General features: G+C 38.2%; 1 protein-coding gene across 1 annotated transcript in view; it reads left to right on the top strand.

The window, feature by feature from the left end:
* Positions 1-18,840, top strand: part of LOC126209916 (titin-like) — a 285,842-nt gene that overhangs the window by 77,748 nt on the left and 189,254 nt on the right. The window contains exons 7-8 of the mRNA XM_049939036.1: positions 3,530-3,781; positions 17,971-18,333. Of these exons, the coding sequence (XP_049794993.1) occupies positions 3,530-3,781; positions 17,971-18,333 (615 nt within the window). The remainder of the gene's footprint in view (positions 1-3,529; positions 3,782-17,970; positions 18,334-18,840) is intronic.

The following is an 18,840-nucleotide window of genomic DNA, read 5'->3' as shown; positions in this document are numbered from 1 at the left end:
GTGACCGGGCCAAATATGTCATGAAATAAGCATCAAACAAAAAAACTACAAAGAACGAAACTCATCTAGCTTGAAGGGGGAAACCATATGGCGCTATGGTTGGTCCAATAGATGGCACTACCATAGGTCAAATGGATATCAACTGTGTTTTTAAAAAAATAGGAACCCCCTTTCTTTATTACATATTCATGTAGTACATAAAGAAATATGAATGTTTTAGTTGGACCACTTTTTTAGCTTTGTGATAGATGGCGCTGTAATAGTCACGAACACTTAAGTACGTGGTATCTCATAACATTCCGCCAGTGCGGACCATATTTGCTTCATGATACAATACCCGTGTTAAAATGGACCGTTTACCAATTGCGGAAAAGGTGGATATCGTGTTGATGTATGGCTGTTGTGATCAAAATGCCCAACGGGCGTGTGCTATGTATGCTGCTCGGTATGCTGGACGACATCATCCAAGTGTCCGGACCGTTCGCTGAATAGTTGCGTTATTTAAGGAAACAGGAAGTGTTCAGCCACATGTGAAACGTCAGCCACTACCTGCAACAAATGATGATGCCCAAGTAGGTGTTTTAGCTGCTGTCACGGCTAATTCGCACATCAGTAGCAGACAAATTGTGCGAGAATCGGGAATCACAAAAACGTCGGTGTTGAGAATGCTACATCAGCATCGATTGCACTCGTACCGTATTTCTATGCACCAGGAATTGCATGGCAAGGACTTTGAACGTTGTGTACAGTTCTGCCACTGGGCACAAGAGAAATTACGAGACGATGACAGATTTTTTGCACGCATTCTATTTAGCAATGAAGCGTCATTCTTCAACAGCAGTAATGTAAACCGGCATAATATTCACTATTGGGCAACGGAAAACCCATGATGGCTGCGACAAGTGGAACATGAGCGACCTTGGCGGCATTATGGGAGGAAGGATAATTGGCCCCCATTTTATCGATGGCAATCTGAATGGTGCAGTGTATGCTGATTTCCTACATAATGTTCTACCGATGTTACTACAAGATGTTTCACTGCATGACAGAATGGCAATGTACTTCCAACATGATGGGATGTCTGGCACATAGCTCGCGTGCGGTTGAAGCCGTATTGAATTGCATATTTCATGACAGGTGGATTGGTCGTCGAAGCACCTTACCATGGCCCACACGTTCACTGCATCTGACGTCCCCAGGTTTCTTTCTGTGGGGAAATTTGGAGGGTATTTGCTATTGCGATCCACCGACAATGCCTGCAACATGGGTCAGCGCATTGTCAATGCATGTGCAAACATTACGGAAGGCGAACTACTCGCTGTTGAGAGGAATGTCGTTACACGTATTGCCAAATGCATTGAGGTTGACGGACATCATTTTGAGCATTTATTGCATTAATGTGGTATTTACAGGTAATCACGCTGTAACAGCATGCGTTCTCATAAATTATAAGTTCACAAAGGTACATGTATCACATTGGAACAACCGAAATAAAATGTTCAAACGTACCTACGTTCTGTATTTTAATTTAAAAACCTACCTGTTACCAACTGTTCGTCTAAAATTGTGAGCCATCTGTTTGTGACTATTACAGCGCCACCTATCACAAAGCGAAAAAAGTGGTCCAGCTAAAAAATTCGTATTTCTTGATGCACTACACGAATATGTAATAAAAAATGGGGGTTCCTATAAAAAAAATACACACACAGTTGATTCCGTTTGACCTATGGCAGCACCATCTAGCGGGCCAATCATAGCGCCATCTGGTTTCACCCTTCAAGCTAGACATGTTTTGTTCTTTGTAGTTTTTTCGTTTGATGCTTATTTCGTGAGATATTTGGCCCAGTCACGATCAATGGATCACCCTGCATATAACGGTGTATATACTTTATGTATGTAAAATGATGAATAACGATGTATTCCTTTATGTAAGTAAAACGGTGATCAATCTCCATGTGTTTTATGTACGATGTATAAAAAATGGGTTACCTAAGATGATATATTGGCACAATGAGGGCACACACTAAGCTTCCTAGTACAGCCACTGGATGGAAATGGTGCTCCACACAGAGCAAAACAATATCTGTAATCTGTTTACACACGAAAACGGCTACCAGTAGCCTGTAAACAGTAATGTGCTGCTGCAGTTTAGTGCACATGTGACTAGTGATGGGCTAACGAACATGAGTGTCTACAGACTATGTTGTTTTATGACATACGGATATGTGTGCTCACACTATGTAACAGCATCACCAATGTATTTAATAGTAGTGACAAAGACATGTAAATGTGTCAGCTCGTTTTAGGTTAACATGGCCTAATAGCCATAACATGTAATTATTACGCAGTTGCATTTTTCATTTTGTGTTATCAGCCAAATACCAAGATACACAACGATTTTGTTAAATAATTTAAAAAACATTCTGTATTTTTAGCTTCACTTGATAATGGCCTAAGGCTGAAATTTCAATCATGAATTATAGAAAGTGTTACAGTCACTGGTGTAAATATGCTGTCTTAAAGAAGAAAAAAAAAGAAAAACTTTACCATTGTTGCCACACATTGGCGAACAGTCAGCTCGGCTTCAACAATTACCGAATCAGTTGTGTTGCTATATCCTTTCACTAGCTCATCTACTACGACAAACAGAAGTTAGATTCATTACTGAATACTGCAGACTGCCGCATGACCCAGTTTAGTGTGATTCTGCAGCGTGTAGTCCTTGTGTATGCAGTTCATGCTTGCACTGTTCTCCAAAGATAATGCTGTGATCACTTGAAGATGCTATTATGGGAGTTTAACCAGTTTACTTTGTTGTGTGGTTTCTTGTCTGTAAACTTTTTAGTTTGGGAATGAAATTTTAATTTGTGAAATAGAAATTTCAAAGTTCTCTTTATTTGTCGTCTTGTAAACAAATTGAAATTGGATTGTTGTATGATGCTCGAATTTAAAAAATATGCGGTTTGTTAGACTGATAATAGTTAAAAAACTTTATAACTTTAAATAATGGCCAACATAAATCCCTAGGGTTTGCATTATACAGATTTATAATAATTATTTTTGTAATGCTAATATTCTTTTTATATTATGTGGATTCCTCCAGAAGATCCGTATGTTAAAGCAGATTCAAAGTAGCCATTGTGGACCACTCTTCTGGAATCAATGTTAATTGCAGAATGTTGTTGTTGCAAAAGCAAGACTTCAGTGTTTTGCCAATTCATGTGTATGTAAGGTCTGTGACAGATTTTTTTCAGCAGCTTGAAAGTCCTCTGATATTTTAATTGTTTTGTTTTCAAAAGTATCAGTATTTCAGTAAGATAAAAAATGTATATAATTGTCTAAATTAGTAGGATTTTGATTGCAACGTTTGAAAGAAATTGAAGATTAAATCCTTTGTGATAAGTTTTGGAAGGGAGAGTAGCTCAAAGGAAACAGACACAAATCTTCTTTTCTATACGACCATCCTCTGCATTTATGACAGATGCAAAAGACCTTTGTGTGTTGGGCTCTACACAGTGAACTGTTTCAGGGAAGACAGAAGAGACTCACTGGTTCTTTGTTGTCATCACCACCGCCAGCAAACCAGAATCAGCAATCTACTGTGAAAGTGATAGAACTGGGTGATATCGATGACGGTGAATCACCATCGACCAGGAAAAAGAGAGAGTCTGATGTGGAGAGTATAGAAACCGTACGCACAACCACTCCTATAACCAGGAAGCTCTCGCGCTCGTCTAGGTCCTCTGTCGAATCTGTTGAAGACACCTCTCCTAGTAAGAAGGTGAGTAATCCAGAGTGGTGCCTGTTGTTACTTCATACCATTTATATTGTCTAAGTACCCTGACAGGAAAAAATTATAACACCAAAAAATAATTAATGTAGACTGATGAAATTTCGGGAATACATTTGTGTAGGTAACATATTTAAGTGATGAACATTGCAAGATCACAGAGTAATGTAAGGGCAACATAAGGCATTGTAAATGTGAAATGCTGGTACATTAATAACTGATGTAACTGCTAGAAAGTTGAATGCAAACATGTGTGCATTATGTTGTATGGGTGCCGGATGTCAGTTTGTGGGCTGGAGTTCCATGCCTGTTGCACTTGGTCAATACAGGTAAGGTTAACGCTGTTTGTGTATGACAATGGCGTTGTCGTCCGATGATGTCCCGTATGTGCTTGATTGGAGACAGATCTTGTGATTTAGCAGGCAAAGGCTGTATGTTTACACTCTGTACAGCATGTTGGATTACGACTGTGGTATGTGGTCGAGTGTTATCCTGTTGGAAAATACCTCTGGGATGCTGTTTGTGAATGGCAGCACAACAGATTGAACCACCAGACAGGTGTACAAATTAGCAGTCAAGGTGTGTGGAATAACAACGAGAGTGCTCCTCACTTCATAAGAAATTGCACCCCAAACCATAACTCCAGGTGTAGGTCCAGTACGTGGATTGGTTGCAGGCCCTCAACTGGACTCGTGCCAACCAACAGAAGATTGTCACTGGAACCAAGGGAGAACCAGCTTTCCTCAGGGAACACAACAAACCTTCACCCTACCCTCCAACCACTGAAGTCACAAATGACGGTTGTTTGGGGTTGGTGGAATGCGCGCTACAGGCATCTGGCGAATTTACAATTGCACTGGCAGTTTCATGTTGTTGTTGTTGTTGTTTACAGAAAAGTGATGTGTAGTTTTCAGTCTGTTTTTGATAGATGAGAAAATGTGTGTTCATGACATAAGTAAATAAGAATACAAAATATGAACTGGCTTAACTAACATTGGTACCATAAGTAACGGTCGTGCACAGCAAGCATAGACTATTGTAAGGAGGAGAGGAACACAGCGATCAGTCGCGATCCCTTTGGTTTTTTATTAGTCTTGCACATCCAGATTTCAGCTGTAAATAACCATCATGAATGCATTAGAGTGAGTTATAATCCAACAAACCCACAGCAGTACTTTACTGGTGTATAGGCAGAAGGAAACTGACTATACACCAGTAAAGGTGTATGGTGACATGTACTGCTGCAAGTTTGTTGAATTGTAACTTACTCAGATGCCCTGAAGATAGTTACTTACAGCATAAATCTGGACATACGAGAATAATAATAAGGCCCGGGAAAAGAATAGGCCTCCGGTATGTTCTGCCAGTCGTAAAAGGCGACGAAAAGAACAAACCACTAATAGGGCTAACCCCCCTTTTAGTGTGATTAGTTGGTTCAGGACAGAACTAAAGAAGCCTCGGACAAGCGCCGTCATGGTCGGGGACGACGCTTGAACCCTATGCCCGCCCACAATGGTAACGACACTGCTAGCCAACTGGAAAATGATTTAAATCCAAATAGAGGTGTTTTGCAGGATATGCTTCCTGCAACCACCCTAGAAGGAAAACAAAGGCAGAGGATGAGATGGTCAGATGAAGTTAATCGACACCTCATGTTCTGTTATTACCAAGCAACAAACCTAGGAACCAACACAACTGGATACAGATCACAAGTATACACAACATTTATTACCAGATACCCAGAATTAAAATTTTTAACAGAACAACGACTAGCTGATCAGATCCGTGTAATAATCAAAAATAACAGGATACCCCAGTCAGAATTAGAAAACATCAAACAAGAAGTACAACAAATATTGGAACAAAATAATGTGCAATCAGAAGAAGAAGAAAATACAGTAATGGACTCAAACATCCCAGAGCAAACAAACAAAGAACAACACGCACCAATTAAACAATCAGAGGAAAATGAAATCTTAAGACAGCCACCAGAACAAGCACAAATAGAACACGAAGTGACACAGATGCTAGATATAGAAGAAAAATTTCAGCTAACATATATAGAATACAAAGACACAAATACAGACATAAGACCATTCTTGCATAGACCACCAAATAACCCACAAGTCGAAACAACAATAAAAACTATCAACACAATCATACACAACAAAATAAATGAAAACACAACTATGGAAGAGTTACAACTACTGGTTTATATAGGAGCACTCACTACACTAAATATACACACTAGACAGAGATCAGAACCAACCAACACACAGAAGAAACCCACAAAACCAGCATGGCAACACAGGCTACAGATCAGAATAGAAAAACTCAGAAAAGACATCGGACAGCTAACACAATTTATAAGAAATGAAATCTCGGAAAAAAAACGAAAAAGGTTAGGTAAAATCTCACAACAAGAAGCGACAGAGCAATTAGACGAAAAGAAGCAGAAATTACAAGCATTAGCCAAACGACTCAGAAGATACAAAAAAAGTGAAAATAGAAGGAAACAAAACCAAACATTCAACACAAACCAAAAGAAATTTTACCAGACAATAGATAACACACACATTAAAATAAACAATCCACCAAACATAACAGACATGGAACACTTCTGGAGCAACATATGGTCAAACCCGGTACAACATAACAGGCATGCACGGTGGATACAAACAGAAACAGACACATACAAGATAATACCACAAATGCCTGAAGTGATAATTTTGCAACATGAAGTCACCCAAGCAATTAATTCTACTCACAATTGGAAAGCCACTGGAAATGATAAAATAGCAAATTTCTGGTTAAAGAAGTTCACCTCAACACATTCACATCTAACTAAATTATTTAACAGTTACATTGCAGACCCACACACATTCCCTGATACACTTACACATGGAATAACTTATCTGAAACCTAAAGATCAAGCAGACACAGCGAACCCAGCTAAATATCGCCCCATAACATGCCTACCAACAATATACAAAATATTAACTTCAATCATTAAACAGAAATTAATGACACATACAACACAAAACAAAATCATAAATGAAGAACAAAAAGGCTGTTGCAAAGGAGCACGAGGATGTAAAGAGCAACTGATAATAGATGCAGAGGTGACATATCAAGCTAAAACTAAACAAAGGTCGCTACACTACGCATACATTGATTACCAAAAAGCTTTTGATAGTGTACCCCACTCATGGTTACTACAAATATTGGAAATATACAAAATAGATCCTAAATTGATACAGTTCCTAAACATAGTAATGAAAAATTGGAAAACCACACTTAATATCCAAACAAATACAAATAATATCACATCACAGCCAATACAGATTAAGCGTGGAATATACCAAGGAGACTCATTAAGTCCTTTCTGGTTCTGCCTTGCTCTGAACCCACTATCCAACATGCTAAATAATACAAATTATGGATACAATATTACTGGAACATACCCACACAAAATCACACATTTGCTATACATGGATGATCTAAAACTACTGGCAGCAACAAATCAACAACTCAACCAATTACTAAAGATAACAGAAGTATTCAGCAATGATATAAGTATGGCTTTTGGAACAGACAAATGTAAGAAAAATAGCATAGTCAAGGGAAAACACACTAAACAAGAAGATTACATATTGGATAACCACAGCGACTGCATAGAAGCGATGGAAAAAACGGATGCCTATAAATATCTAGGATACAGACAAAAAATAGGAATAGATAATACAAATATTAAAGAAGAACTAAAAGAAAAATATAGACAAAGACTAACAAAAATACTGAAAACAGAATTGACAGCAAGAAACAAGACAAAAGCTATAAATACTTATGCCATACCAATATTGACCTACTCATTTGGAGTAGTGAAATGGAGTAACACAGACCTAGAAGCACTCAATACACTTACACGATCACAATGCCACAAATATAGAATACATCACATACATTCAGCAATAGAAAGATTCACATTAAGCAGAAAGGAAGGAGGAAGGGGATTTATCGATATAAAAAACCTACATTATGGACAGGTAGACAATTTAAGAAAATTCTTTATAGAACGAGCAGAAACTAGCAAAATACACAAAGCAATCACTCATATAAATACATCGGCTACACCACTACAATTTCATAACCACCTCTACAACCCTTTAGACCACATAACATCAACAGATACGAAGAAAGTAAATTGGAAAAAGAAAACACTTCATGGCAAGCACCCGTATCATCTAACACAGCCACACATCGATCAAGACGCATCCAACACATGGCTAAGAAAAGGCAATATATACAGTGAGACAGAAGGATTCATGATTGCAATACAGGATCAAACAATAAACACCAGGTATTACAGCAAGCATATTATTAAAGATCCCAATACCACAACAGATAAATGCAGACTTTGTAAACAACAAATAGAAACAGTAGATCACATCACAAGCGGATGTACAATACTAGCAAATACAGAATACCCCAGAAGACATGACAATGTCGCAAAAATAATACATCAACAGCTTGCCTTACAACATAAACTTATAAAACAACAAGTTCCTACATACAAGTATGCACCACAAAATGTACTGGAGAATGATGAATACAAATTATACTGGAACAGAACCATTATAACAGATAAAACAACGCCACATAACAAACCTGACATCATACTCACCAATAAAAAGAAGAAATTAACACAACTAATCGAAATATCCATACCCAATACAACAAATATACAAAAGAAAACAGGAGAAAAAATTGAAAAATACATCCAACTGGCTGAGGAAGTCAAAGACATGTGGCATCAGGATAAAGTTGACATCATACCAATTATAGTATCAACTACAGGAGTCATACCACACAATATCCACCAGTACATCAGTGCAATACAGCTACATCCAAACACATATATACAACTACAGAAATCCGTAATTATTGATACATGTTCAATTACCCGAAAGTTCCTAAATGCAATATAACACATACCGTACAGTTAATAGGAAGTGACGCTTGATCAAGGTCCGCGTCAATTTCCATTCTCAACCAGACTTAACGTCTGAGAAAGTAAAGAAATAATAATAATAATGCTTCCTGCTACCACCCTAGAAGGAAAACAAAGACAGAGGATGAGATGGTCAGATGAAGTTAATCGACACCTCATGTTCTGTTATTACCAAGCAACAAACCTAGGAACCAACACAACTGGATACAGATCACAAGTATACACAACATTTATTACCAGATACCCAGAATTAAAATTTTTAACAGAACAACGTCTAGCTGATCAGATTCGTGTAATAATCAAAAATAACAGGATACCCCAGTCAGAATTAGAAAACATCAAACAACAAGTACAACAAATACTGGAACAAAATAATGTGCAATTAGAAGAAGAAGAAGAAGAAAATACAGTAATGGACTCAAACATCCCAGAGCAAACAAACAAAGAACAACACGCATCAATTAAACAATCAGAGGAAAATGAAATTTTAAGACAGCCACCAGCACAAGCACAAATAGAACACGAAGTGACACACATGTTAGATATAGAAGAAAAATTTCAGTTGACATATATAGAATACAAAGACACAAATACAGACATTAGACCATTCTTGCATAGACCACCAAATAGCCCACAAGTTGAAACAACAATAAAAACTATCAACACAATCATACACAACAAAATAAATGAATACACAACTATGGAAGAGTTACAACTACTGGTTTATGTAGGAGCACTCACTACACTAAATATACACACTAGGCAGATATCAGAACCAACCAACACACAGAAGAAACCCACAAAACCAGCATGGCAACACAGGCTACAGATCAGAATAGAAAAACTGAGAAAAGACATCGGACAGTTAACACAATTTATAAGAAATGAAATATCAGACAAAAAACGAAAAAGTTTAGGTAAAATCTCACAACAAGAAGCAATAGAGCAATTAGATGAAAAGAAGCAAAAATTACAAGCTTTGGCGAAACGACTTAGAAGATACAAAAAAAGTGAAAATAGAAGGAAACAAAACCAAACATTCAACACAAACCAAAAGAAATTTTACCAAACAATAGATAACACACACATAAAAATAGACAATCCACAAAACATAACAGACATGGAACACTTCTGGAGCAGCATATGGTCAAACCCGGTACAACATAATAGGCATGCACGGTGGATACAAGCAGAAACAGATACATACAAGATGATACCACAAATGCCTGAAGTGATAATTTTGCAACATGAAGTCACCCGAGCAATTAATTCTACGCACAATTGGAAAGCCCCTGGAAATGATAAAATAGCAAATTTCTGGCTAAAGAAGTTCACCTCAACACATTCACATCTAACTAAATTATTTAACAGTTACATTGCAGACCCATACATATTCCCTGATACACTTACACATGGAATAACTTATCTGAAACCTAAAGATCAAGCAGACACAGCAAACCCAGCTAAATATCGCCCCATAACATGCCTACCAACAATCTACAAAATATTAACTTCAGTCATTACACAGAAATTAATGACACATACAACACAGAACAAAATTATAAATGAAGAACAAAAAGGCTGCTGCAAAGGAGCACGAGGATGTAAAGAGCAACTGATAATAGATGCAGAGGTGACATATCAAGCTAAAACTAAACAAAGGTCTCTACACTACGCATACATTGATTACCAAAAAGCTTTTGATAGTGTACCCCACTCATGGTTACTACAAATATTGGAAATATACAAAGTAGATCCTAAATTGATACAGTTCCTAAACATAGTAATGAAAAACTGGAAAACCACACTTAATATCCAAACAAATTCAGATAATATCACATCACAGCCAATACAGATTAAGCGTGGAATATACCAAGGAGACTCATTAAGTCCTTTCTGGTTCTGCCTTGCTCTGAACCCACTATCCAACATGCTAAATAATACAAATTATGGATACAATATTACTGGAACATACCCACACAAAATCACACATTTGCTATACATGGATGATCTAAAACTACTGGCAGCAACAAATCAACAACTCAACCAATTACTAAAGATAACAGAAGTATTCAGCAATGATATAAGTATGGCTTTTGGAACAGACAAATGTAAGAAAAATAGCATAGTCAAGGGAAAACACACTAAACAAGAAGATTACATATTGGATAACCACAGCGACTGCATAGAAGCGATGGAAAAAACGGATGCCTATAAATATCTAGGATACAGACAAAAAATAGGAATAGATAATACAAATATTAAAGAAGAACTAAAAGAAAAATATAGACAAAGACTAACAAAAATACTGAAAACAGAATTGACAGCAAGAAACAAGACAAAAGCTATAAATACTTATGCCATACCAATATTGACCTACTCATTTGGAGTAGTGAAATGGAGTAACACAGACCTAGAAGCACTCAATACACTTACACGATCACAATGCCACAAATATAGAATACATCACATACATTCAGCAACAAAGATTCACAGTAAGCAGAAAGGAAGGAGGAAGGGGATTTATCGACATAAAAAACCTACACTATGGACAGGTAGACAATTTAAGAAAATTCTTTCTAGAACGAGCAGAAACTAGCAAAATACACAAGGCAATCACTCATATAAATACATCGGCTACACCACTGCAACTTCATAACCACTTCTACAACCCTTTAGATCACATAACATCAACAAATACGAAGAAAGTAAATTGGAAAAAGAAAACACTACATGGCAAGCACCCGTATCATCTAACACAGCCACACATCGATCAAGACGCATCCAACACATGGCTAAGAAAAGGCAATATATACAGTGAGACAGAAGGATTCATGATTGCAATACAGGATCAAACAATAAACACCAGGTATTACAGCAAGCATATTATTAAAGATCCCAATACCACAACAGATAAATGCAGACTTTGTAAACAACAAATAGAAACAGTAGATCACATCACAAGCGGATGTACAATACTAGCAAATACAGAATACCCCAGAAGACATGACAATGTCGCAAAAATAATACATCAACAGCTTGCCTTACAACATAAACTTATAAAGCAACACGTTCCTACATACAAGTATGCACCACAAAATGTACTGGAGAATGATGAATACAAATTATACTGGAACAGAACCATTATAACAGATAAAACAACGCCACATAACAAACCTGACATCATACTCACCAATAAAAAGAAGAAATTAACACAATTAATCGAAATATCCATACCCAATACAACAAATATACAAAAGAAAACAGGAGAAAAAATTGAAAAATACATCCAACTGGCTGAGGAAGTCAAAGACATGTGGCATCAGGATAAAGTTGACATCATACCAATTATACTATCAACTACAGGAGTCATACCACACAATATCCACCAATACATCAATGCAATACAGCTACATCCAAACATATATATACAATTACAGAAATCCGTAATTATTGATACATGTTCAATTACCCGAAAGTTCCTAAATGCAATATAACATGTACCGTACAGCAAAAAGGAAGTGACGCTTGATAAAGGTCCGCGTCACTCCATTCTTAACCAGACTTCTAAAAAGTCTGAGAAAGTAAAGAAACAATAATAATAATAATTAAAAACAATGGGATTGCAACTGATTGCTATGTTCCTATCCTTGCTTATGAAATGCCTTGTTTTTGCGTACTATCTTAATGCCTAAATTATATTGGCAAGAACTGGTTGAATTAAAACCTCTTCACCCAATACTATGGAGTAAATGCACACAGACATCAGACATAATGCTGTCAGCAACAAGAGTGTCAGTCATAGGTAAAACTTTATGCATCTTAAGAATATAATGTAGCAAGTGCTGAGTTAGCAAATCCACAGTACTTATGAATTATGTGGTTATGTATTAAATTGGATGTCTTATACTGGAATGCCAGGCAGATAAAAATTAGAACAATAATTCCTCTGGTAGCATAGATTAATTTTTCAGCTGGAATCCCTCATGTCGATTGTGCAGGTTGTCTGCAAATTGTATTTCCACAGCTTGACAAATTTCAAGATTCGTACATCACATACAAGCCACATTCATCCCTTTACTCACTCTAACAAGGTACCGACAGAAAATAAAAATTGCTGTTTCAAACTGAAAAATTTATGTAACTTAGACTATTACGAACAAAAAAACATATTTACGTAACTTAGACTATTACGAACAAAAAACATATTAATGTACTATTTAGCAATGAAGAGTTTAGTTTGTCTTTCAGTGATTTTGATGTGTTGGTTTGTAGTTAAGTGATTTTGATCTATTGGGAAATTGTTTTTTATGGGAAGTTATAAAATTTAGATTGTAGGTAATTTTGAATATTTCTTAACTTTTTTAAGTTATAGCCCTGAAACTCATACAGCAATTAACTATTGTCATTCTAGAAATCATATAAAATTTAGAAACTGTTAGTATATGAGAAATGACTGTATTAATTTACAGGTTGCTGTGTGATTTAAACAATCTGCAAAGACCAGCAGAGCTGACAGATGACAGCTTTTCAGAATGCATTCTGTTGGACATCTGGCCATTAAAATTTATGTTACAGCTTTGCAATTGTCAGTGCATATCACTATGCAACAGTTGGACATGAAAAATTCTTACAAGAATGCATCTCATCACATCCACATAGAATTTTCATGTCACTGGCCAGGACCGGCGAATACTTCAAGAACCAAAAACTGTGACAAATGCGATTTTCACACGGTTAAGCAACAGTCTTCACGTGACAGCCACTTTCCTCTTTGTTGACCGATGGCCTCATAGGAGCACGTTTTGTCCTCCACGATGAAGTCCGACAAACAATCCACGTCCATATCAGCTGCCTTACCAAAGTTCTGGGATGCGTGTATGTGCTACTCTTCTGCTCAGATGTCAGCAGATGTGGAGCAGACTTCACACACTCACAACTTCACACTTCTAAATTGTCAATCGTGATACTGTAGATAGTGTGTACAGCAATATTGAATCACCTGTGATGATTTTGACCCTGTTTCATCAGTTTCTTTTAAGTAGCTGCCGTTCAAAGTTCACATTTTCAACTTTATCCATTTTCAGAAGCTTCTGTTTCCTTCTTCTGTGTAGTGTTGATTTCCATGTTTAACTCCGTTATAACATTAAATTCAGACATTACTTCTATGTATTAGATGTGAACGAATTTCTCTTTTTCAACAGTCTTTATTGCTATTGTAAGCCTGAAGTTTATAGCTTCTCAAGGCTTTTCAGTTTCTGTTTTGACTTGCAGACAGCAAGACCCTTCTACTACTTTAAATGTCTCATTTCTTATTCTAATTTCCTCAGTGTCAGCTGACCAAATTCCGTTACATGTGTTTTAACGTAATTGATGTTCATGTCTTTTGTCTTATAACCTCTTTTAACTTTAATTATCTTTCAAAATTTCTACTTGCTTTTATTTCTGCTTGCTCAAGGTACAGAGTGAATAATATCCAGTAAAGGCTACAACCTCGTCTCGGTCCCTTTTCAGCTACTGCTTCCCAATCATGCCTTTTGACTAGTAGCTGCAGTGCAGTTCCCGTACAGATTGTAAATAAGATTTCGCTGCCTGTATTTTATCCCCACTACTTCCAGATGTCAGAGATTGTAGTCCAATCAGCAATGTCAAAAGCCTTATTTAAATTTACAAATGGGATAAATGTAAGTTTACATTTCTTCAACCTATCTTTTAAGACAAATCCTAGGATCAGTGCTGCCCCCACAAGTTTCTACATTTCTCCTGCCCAGGAACTTGGTGCAGTGCAGGAGAGCTTGCAGTCCAGCATATGTTTTTAATACATTATTTTGTGACATTTTAACTGAGCACGACAACTCTACAGCTGTCTTTATGGATGGGTCAAAATGGGGGCTCCATTGGATGCTCTGTTGTTTTTCCTGAGCATGTCCCCAAGGTCCAACTGCCTTGAGACTTTACTGTCTTGACGCAAAATTATATGTGGATGGGAGAAAAAAGAAAGAAAAGGAAAGGAAAGGGAAGGGAAGAGTTTACTGATGTCAGCTGCATAGGGAAAATATGCAGAATCAGTGGCGACAAGTGAAAATGTGTAGCAGACCGAGATTTGAAAGCAGGATCTCCTGCTTACTAAACAGGTGCGTTAACCACTGTACCATCTGGGACACAGTGTTATTGCAAATGTGTGGACTATCTTGGCATACCTCTCGGACATGTCTGAAAGAACAGACACTATGCATTCATAGAATTATTTGGGATCTTGTGGGCACTGGAGCAGATCAGATGTGCTTCAGGTAATAAATTCCTTGTCTGTTCAGATTCTCTGATTGCTTCAAATACTAAATTCCTTGTCTGTTCTGATTCTTTGAGTGCCTTTCACTCTTTACAACACCTGGACGCAGCAGGTAAAGTAGTTCAGAATATCCAGGACACCCTCCTGTAATAACTACAATGGCTGGGGAAGTAGGTGTCTTTCTTCTAAGTACCGTGGCACAGGAGTATTGTGAGCTACAATAGAGCAGACATAGCATCCAAGGAGACATGTCGTAATCCTCAGTTATTTCAGTGTGCCCTCCACCTGCATGCTCGCCGTTGTGGAACAGAGTTGTGCGTCAATGGGAAAACACGTGGCTGGAAGTGACTGATAATAAGCTGCACCTAGTAAAGCCTACAATGCAGCTGTGACGTACTTGCTTTCAGCCACGAAGATGGGATCAGGTCCTCCTTACTTCTCTTCGCATAGGCCACAGTCCTCTGGTGTGTGGCTTCTTGCTTTGATGTGACGACCCTCCAATGTGTGGCGCTTTTGGCATGCAGATAAGTGTGTTTTATTTTTGGACCAGAGAGAAGTGGCAGCTCTGCCTTTATTTTAAGTGACATTCAAATGAATGTGGTGATACTTTAAAGATTTTGTGACTTGTCCAGCTTGTTTCCAAAAATTTTAGAGAGATGTTCTAAATTGCTGACAGGATGATAGGCTCAGCCTTGATTTTTCTAAGTGGTCAGCTAGTCACATTTCCCTGTGTCTTTCTTTTAGCTCTTCTGTGGTTTTACTTCTGTTTTAATCCCATGCCCAGCACCTTTCACCCTTCTCCAGAGTGATTGTGTGGATCAACTGGAGGTGGCGGTGAGCGAATGAGAGTCATTTTATAGGTTTCCTTTTCATTGTGTATTTATCCACAACTGTTTCTTTTAATATGCATAAGGGCACTGATAACCTGGGAATTGAACACCCATAAGCTCCACACACACACACACACACACACACACACACACACACACACACACACACACACACAGGTCAGTAATCTTTGACTATAACTGGGCTGCTGAAACATATCACTTAAAGTTCACACCACAAGCGCTGTAAAGTTGATTGTATGATTGACAAACAAGTGAGGAACATGACGCACTGCATCTTCTGAAGCAGTTACAGAACAGCAATAAAAGCTGGTTCCAGCATCAATGGTACCACATTGTTATATGTTAGTGTGTAACTGCCTGCTTCTGCGTCGTGCTGTGTTACTGCCTTGACTGGAGTTTCTGTTTATTAAAGAATGTCATCAAAACAACTTTATTCACCAAGTGACAGTCCATTGCATATGGAATGCCATCAAATAGTCAGGCTTTGGAATTGCTATGAAGGAAGTATGCGTTTCATGAGCAAGAAATAGAATGTGTTTCTGTTCATGGGTATGCTTCGGTTCCTACTGATAAAATCTTAGACCGTACCTCAAAGACTCTAGGACTAGGTCAAAGAACTGTTTCAAGAAAAGGGATGCTACTTCAGGACTTGCAAGATACCGAAATAAACAGTGTGGGGCAAAGCTCCGGTGGAGAAAGCATTGTGTTTTTAAGTACTCGTGGAAAGAAAAAAAAGCAGCAGCATCAGTTACCAATCATGATTCATTCCAAACCAGTGCTATTCATTGGCACATTTTGGATATTATAGTAGGAAGGAATACTCGACAGTAGTGAAGTTGCTAATTCCATTAAAAGAATGTGAATTTTTCTCAGGGGGGACCACATCACTGAAAATGGTATTAAAAAGTATGGACTTCCACTTTAAAAAGTTAGATGGATGACTGTGCTCTGTTAAATTCTTCTTGCATGTTAGAGCTCATTTTCTAGTTCTCTTCATAATCACATAAATTGTGAAGGACACACAGGAAAAGGATGTATCAGCACAGTATGAAACACTTTCATAAATGAAATGTTCAAAATGCCTCTGATTGCAAAGATACATGCACCAACCCACCATCGACTAAACAGCTGGATGCTACGTCCTTGATGGTAGTAGAGCAATGACGCTAGCCTTATGTCTACACAAGCAGTGAAATGAGTTATACATCACCATCACCTTCATTCCACTTGAACAGCAAATGCGAACAGTGAATGTGAAGCTGCTTTTACATCTGTGCGCCTTGCAGCTAGTCGCTGTGCGGCTGTAGTTTGCCTCACATAGAAGTAGAGGTGCCAGTGTGAACACAGGTGTGAATGGAATCAATTTCATGCACATGTTGAGGGAGAGGCATGCACCTACACCCACGTGCCTCTACTTACGTGTGGGATAAGCACAGTCAGATAGCAACTAGCCACAAGGTACACAGGTGTAAACGCACCTTAAGAATTACACCTTACTGTAAATTCTAACCAAACATAACACAGAGCGTATTTTGAATATTTCATGCAAGAACACATTTCATGTAATGCTAGTGCATTATGTTCGTGTGTGTTTCCTACGACTAATGTGTTTGTGAAGAGAAGTAGAAAATGAGCTTGATACGGAAATAAAATGTTTCCAGACCCATGTTAATATAAAATGTTTCCTTCTGTATGTCTGAGGAATGTTTCCTGGAAGTTCAATCGTACCTTTTTGTTACACCTGTATGTCACATTCAAACCATTACAAAACTCATTTTCAGCTGTTGAGTTTTTGTTCATGGTATGCAAGGTATGCTTGCAAACTAAGATTTTTTGGGGCACAGAGCTTGCTCACATCGTCAGTATTTTCTTCCATGGATCTGTCATATCATTCACCTCTTAAGATTTGGTTGCTTGTTCATCCAGTTGGCACAATTTGTAAACCAGTTACATGCTTACATTTATAACTTTTTATTACACTATGTTGTTAAAGATGCCAGTTTGAAACTTTGGTGCATTCTTTTGACAGTTGCGCCTGGAAACAGAAGCAGGCTCACCGCCTCCCGCCAGCTCAGCTCCCCACAAACGACAGTCCCTGTCGCCGGCAGCAGCACATGTGCCTGTGAAGAGGCAGCGGGGATCCTCCGGACCTTCTGGCGACACTCCAGACGAGCCCCTGGAAGTGGTCCCTCCTGCTGCAGGTGTGGAACGCCTCCGCGCTGTACTGGGTCCTGACATGTCTATAAGTCTGGCGGGCCATAGGACACCCACGCATGACGAGTCCTCCGGTGCTTCGTCTGAGGATGTACAGATAATAGAGGTGGTGGAAAGGCAGCCGCTCAAACCACCCCAACCGCCGCCAGTTGATGCCTTTGATGACAATAGCTCACAGGTACATGAACTATCTAGATATGTGAAATTTATATGATCTGTATTTGGAAATAAGAAATATATTAAACAAATTGGGGAAAAACACAGTGCTTCAGTTGTAATTTGTTTGTTTGTTTGGTAAGCTGAATGCGTATTGGTTGCATTGGTCTTACGCTGATTCGCACTCAACATCAATGGAACAGAAGGTAACATTGCCTTCAAATGAAGGCGTGTGTAGGTTCAGTGGGTGGTGGAATACCACTGTGGAATGGATTGGAGATATAGTGGGTAGAACATTACTCATTTTGGGGCACAGCGAGAATTAGTCGAAACCCTGGCGGAAAACACAATTCAGTTGCTCCAGTGCTGGGTGGTACTGAGTTATGAGGGGAATGCTCCTCCGTGGCCAGACAGTTAAGACTTTAACAAGTGATGGGTGACCGGAGAGATAAGGCACAGGAGATCTGTTTTTGTACAAGATTTGGAGGGTAATTATAGTCTGTGAAGACCTCCGTGAGACACTAGGGAT

This window comes from Schistocerca nitens, chromosome 10 (assembly GCF_023898315.1).
Source record: "Schistocerca nitens isolate TAMUIC-IGC-003100 chromosome 10, iqSchNite1.1, whole genome shotgun sequence".
Lineage (NCBI taxonomy): Eukaryota > Metazoa > Arthropoda > Insecta > Orthoptera > Acrididae > Schistocerca > Schistocerca nitens.
The sequence above is the reverse complement of the archived record's forward strand: the minus strand, read 5'-3'. Positions and strand labels throughout refer to the sequence as shown.